Genomic DNA, 4,599 nt, shown 5'->3' on the forward strand with positions numbered 1-4,599 from the left:
CCGCTGGCGGCACCATCCCTTACAATTGTATGCCCCGGGCGGGAAATTGGGGGGAGGGGGTGACGAAGGGGGAACAAAAGGTGGAGAAGTTGCGCGCAGCGCAAGAGAGAGGGGGAAGTTGCAAGTCGCAAGGCGCCGAGCAAGGCCAGAGCACGGCGCGGAGCGCGCCAGGCGGCCACCTTCTCGCTCAGTGAGCGAGCGGCGGAGCTGTCCTGCACCGGAATTTTGCCTGTTGCCATGTGTGGTACACCATGGAGTGCCCACATGTGGACAACTCGCAGATGGGTGCTGAACATGCCTGCATGTGTGTGGCACTGAGCCTTAACGCAGAACGGCTTGAACCAATCCACAGCCTGCAGCACGCAATCGAAGGCCTTGAAACCAGCAGGAGACGGAAGACGACAAATGGCCTTGCCTGCCGCTGCCACCTCATCAGCCCCGCCAGCCTATCGCCGCTGCTTTGGTTCTGAACTGCTCAGAAATGGCAGGCTAAATAATACCACGGTATTACACAAGCAATACAAAAACAGCATAATTACTGGCTGTCTGCAGAACCCATCTCTGCGTCTGACTCTCCCGCTGCTTGGTCGCCGCTGCCGCTGCCGCCATGTTGTGCGCCGCCGCCCTGAGCGTTCTTCCACTGCTTCCATTTCTTGATGAGCTTGACCTGTTCCTTGCTCTTGGCAGAGATCTCCATTTCCTTTTGGTTGATCTTCTTCTCGTACATGGCGCCCCACTCCTTAGCAAGCTTGCACGATTGCTTATACACCCCCACAGCAGGCACCTCGGGGTGGTCAGGCAGCATGTACCTGCATATGCATCAACATATGCATCAACAATGCTGGTGCTTAGCCCCACCCCGCCATCATGCCCCCATCCTCATGCATATCTCCCAGCAGCACACCTGCAGCCCTGGCACATCTTCTTCACGTCCTTGCCTCCTTGATTGTGGTGGCGCTGTGGCGGCCGAGCTGGCTGGCTTGCCGACGATGCCGCAGCGGCGGTAGCAACGGCCACCGCCGCCGCCGCCTTCGCTGCCTCTGCCGCTACCTGCGCTGCAACTGTGGCACCCTGCTGCTGCTGCTGCTGCTCCTGATGCACGTGCCGCCGCTGCGCTTGTGGATGGGGGCTGGCACCCAGCGTCGTGTGCTGCACGGCCTGCAACTGGCGATATGCAGAGTGATAGTGTTTCAGATGCCGCTCATGTGTGGCCAACAAGGTGCCAGCGGTATTGTTCAATAGCATGGTATGGTACAGGCTGTTCCAGGTTGCTGCCATTGCACCGTAATCCGTGCTGCCGCCAGGCGTCTCAAATAGGGGCAGCAGCGTCATAAAAAAACTGTCATGCATCGTGTCATGCCTATTTAGCGCGTATGCATCTACTACAGGGTATTTCTGCTTAAGCCTGTCTGGCACATGGTGGCTGTTTTTCACACCCACCGGTGTGCTGCCAGGAGGAACATCGTGCTCGGTTGACTTGCCGCGCTTGGCTGCACCTGCAAGGGTGGGCGTGCATTTGCGATGTGGTTGAGTGAAAGGGTTTGGCGCAATAATCAGGGCTGGAGCTGGCCCAGCCTGCTGCCCAGCACAACCACCTGCTGCCAGCATATCCGACACCGATGGCTTGCCACCGATGGCTGCCTGGCTGCCAGCAGCTGCCGCAATCTCCCCAACCAGCCGCTGCTGTGGATCAGCAACCGCTGCGGGTGCAGCTGCAATGCTGGTCTGCTGGTTTGCATCCACCGAGGCTGTTGCACTTGCTGCCGCCACCACCGCCCGCTGTGCACCCATGGCGGCTAGTAGCTCCTGCCGCCTGGCTGCATTGCTGCAGTTGTGCAGCTGTCTGGACAGAGCTTCCAATCGGCTGTTTGCAGCCCGCAATAGGCCGCTAGCCTCAGTGACAGTGCCGCTGGCTGCCGGTGTTGCTGCCTCCAAAAGGCTGCCTGCGCCCCACGGCTCCACCGCTCCGCTGGCTCCTGCTGCTGCCGGCCCTGGTGCCGCTGCTGCTGCTGAGCTGCTGCTGCCACTGCCGAGAATGTCCAGGGCCAGGTTGCCCAGGTGGTCCACATCGATGTCAAATGCCGCTGCTGCCGCGTTGCTGCACGGCGCCATCGGTGCCATGAAGGCGGGTGCTGCCTTGCAGCCCCCTCTGTAGTCAAGGTGCTCAGTGCCTCGTAGGGGCTCTGTGATGCCCCAGAACGGCTGCTTGATGCCAGCTTTGGCGCAGGTCAGATTGGTCTCATGCAAGAGGTCATGCCGCAGGGTGTGATACTGCTTGTACTCAGCCTGCCGGGTGACTGGCCTGATGCTGGTCAGCTGCCTGCAAGCACCCTCACGGAGCAGGGTTGAAAGGCACACTGGCCGGCATGCAATTCACACAAGTTGAACAGAGTTCCCAACACGGCACACCTGAACTGGACATCGACAAATGCGAGATGGGCAGTCTCCACAGTGCGGTGCGTGCCTGGCATGGCCTCTGCCAGCCACCGATGCATACTCTCCTGCTGGCTGGAGCTGCGCAGCGTGAGCTGCTCGGAGTTGGCATCTAAATAGTACATGTCTGGGGTGTCAAAGGGATCTGCAGGCAGGGCAGGGTCACAGCAGGTGTGGATGCTGTGTGGGGAGCATGTTTGATTAGAGCAGCGGCAGCAGGGCAGGGCAGGGCAGCAGGGTAGCAGGCCAAGGTGGCTGGACAGGGTAGGGCGGCAGCAGGGCAGCGCAGGGCAGGGCAGGGCTGGCAGCAGGGCAGGGCTGGCAGCAGGGCAGAGCAGCAGGGCAGGTGCTGCAGGGCAGGGCAGCAGGGCAGGTGAAGCAGGGTAGGGCGGCAGGACAGGGCAGGATCGCAACAGCCGCCACGCACCCTCCAAGTCTCCGTCCCTCGCCAGCGCAATGGTGTGCTGGTGCGTGGCGAGCATCTCCTTTGAGAGCAATGGCTTCTGTGTCACAGCGTCAACACTGGCAGGGTTTGTCTCCCAGAAAGTCCACAACTGCTCTAATGAGGCTGCAACCTCCGCTCCCTTTGGCGTGGCCCTGCAACAAACAATGCCATAAAGGTAAAGGTAAAGGTGGGGAAGAGCCTCCACAGGCTTAACTTCCCGGTTTTAACGTCTAGCTTTAGACCATTATTTGATCTGGGACGCTCAGCTGGGGGGAGGGTGGTCGGAGCCATGGAGAGGGTGCTCCATGGTCCACCCCCTCTCTTGATGCCCCTTGATCACGTGTGCCCCCTGCCCAAGGTCTGCTCACGCGGCCTATCATAGCGGGGTGACTGTAACACCTGATCTGCCCGACGCGCCAAGTGCAGTACCCCCCACTAGTAGTGAATGGGTCCCGGGGAGGCCTGTGCCGAAGCCTTGGCGATTCTATTAGGCGTTCCCGAAGGAATTGGCTTGGATTGGCGCTGAGCCGGTCAGCTATGCCGCGTTTGTCCTCACAAAGTTTCGACATGGGAGGAATCGAACCTGTGCCCTCTCGGAGGGTTTAGACACTAGCTCCAGCGCCTTCAAAGAAGGCCTTTCTTAGCCGCGGCCTAATGCCATGTAGGAACCCACAGCACACGGGGGCTGCGACCTCAAGAGCCCCCAGCCAGCATGCAACTCAAGTGGCTGCCTCACCAGCGCAGGCCCTTGCGCCTGAAGAAGGCACAGAACTGTGGCGTGTTGTACAACACCTCTGCAGCGGGCGCCATGTTGTGCGCCAGCCTGTACTGCAGAACAGAGGTACAGAATAATGCATGGTAACTTCGGCCCCACAATAGTGGGTACAATAAGTGGGCGCCATGGCCAGCAGTACCTCAGCCGCCACTTTCTCAGCATGCTTGCTTGTGTGGGCTTAAAGTCTGGTAAAGCAAGAACTAGCTTGCAACATAGACTCCCCGCCGAAACGGGACGGGAACCGGGCGAAAGCAGAGAAAGCAATAAAACAGGGGTGGAGCAAGGCGACATGCAACGCAAGCAGCTGACAGGGCACGCATCGAAACGTGTGTATGACTGGCAAAGTGGCATGGCGCATTGGGGAGAAACGCAACGGTACGGGAGCATGGGCTGGCCAAACGGCAGTGCGGAACGCTAGGTCACTAGAAAAGCAGGGAAAGGCGCACTATGTATGCAATGAGGGCAGCCCCGGCTCGGGGCCGTTGAGAAAGCAGTGGGCGGGAGGGGGGAGGCCCCGGTGTGGGCGGGCCCCATCGAGGGGGGATGGGGCGCGCAAGCGGCCAGATGGGGCGGGGCGCGGGCGGCAGTGGAGTCCTGCGGCTGGGTGGGATATAGGGCAATGAGCGTTGAGCAGTGTGCGATGAGCAATGAGCAATGAGCAGTGAGCAGCCCCTCCCTAAACAAAGTGAAGCGCAGGACGGGGTCCGGTGGATGGGAGGCAAGGAAACGCGGGGGGTTGCCACGTGCGCTACCGCCGCCGCCGCAGGCAGCACCCCTGCGGCGGCGGCAGCGGCAGCAAGCCGTGGACCCAAACGCCGTGCCGCCGCCGCCGCAGGCAGCACCCCTGCGACGGCGGCGGCAGCAAGCCGTGGACCGAAACGCCGTGCCGCCGAGTCCCGTGGCTGTGGCCGTGGGCTTCTGGCAGGAAACTACGGCCGCAACTCGG

At 61.0% G+C, this 4,599-nt stretch overlaps 2 protein-coding genes across 2 annotated transcripts in view; both read right to left on the bottom strand.

The window, feature by feature from the left end:
* The window catches only part of CHLNCDRAFT_23127 (hypothetical protein), a gene marked incomplete at both ends in the record, with an annotated part of 5,556 nt that extends 2,702 nt beyond the window's left edge, over window positions 1-2,854 (bottom strand). The window contains one exon of the mRNA XM_005847655.1: window positions 2,695-2,854. Within this exon, the coding sequence (XP_005847717.1) occupies window positions 2,695-2,854 (160 nt within the window). The remainder of the gene's footprint in view (window positions 1-2,694) is intronic.
* Window positions 2,855-3,610: 756 nt separating this feature from the next.
* CHLNCDRAFT_133760 (hypothetical protein) overlaps window positions 3,611-4,599 on the bottom strand; it is a gene marked incomplete at both ends in the record, with an annotated part of 1,904 nt that continues 915 nt past the window's right edge. The window contains 2 exons of the mRNA XM_005847656.1: window positions 3,611-3,706; window positions 4,406-4,428. Of these exons, the coding sequence (XP_005847718.1) occupies window positions 3,611-3,706; window positions 4,406-4,428 (119 nt within the window). The remainder of the gene's footprint in view (window positions 3,707-4,405; window positions 4,429-4,599) is intronic.

The sequence above is a fragment of the Chlorella variabilis genome, assembly GCF_000147415.1.
Source record: "Chlorella variabilis unplaced genomic scaffold CHLNCscaffold_10, whole genome shotgun sequence".
Taxonomy (NCBI): Eukaryota; Viridiplantae; Chlorophyta; class Trebouxiophyceae; order Chlorellales; family Chlorellaceae; genus Chlorella; species Chlorella variabilis.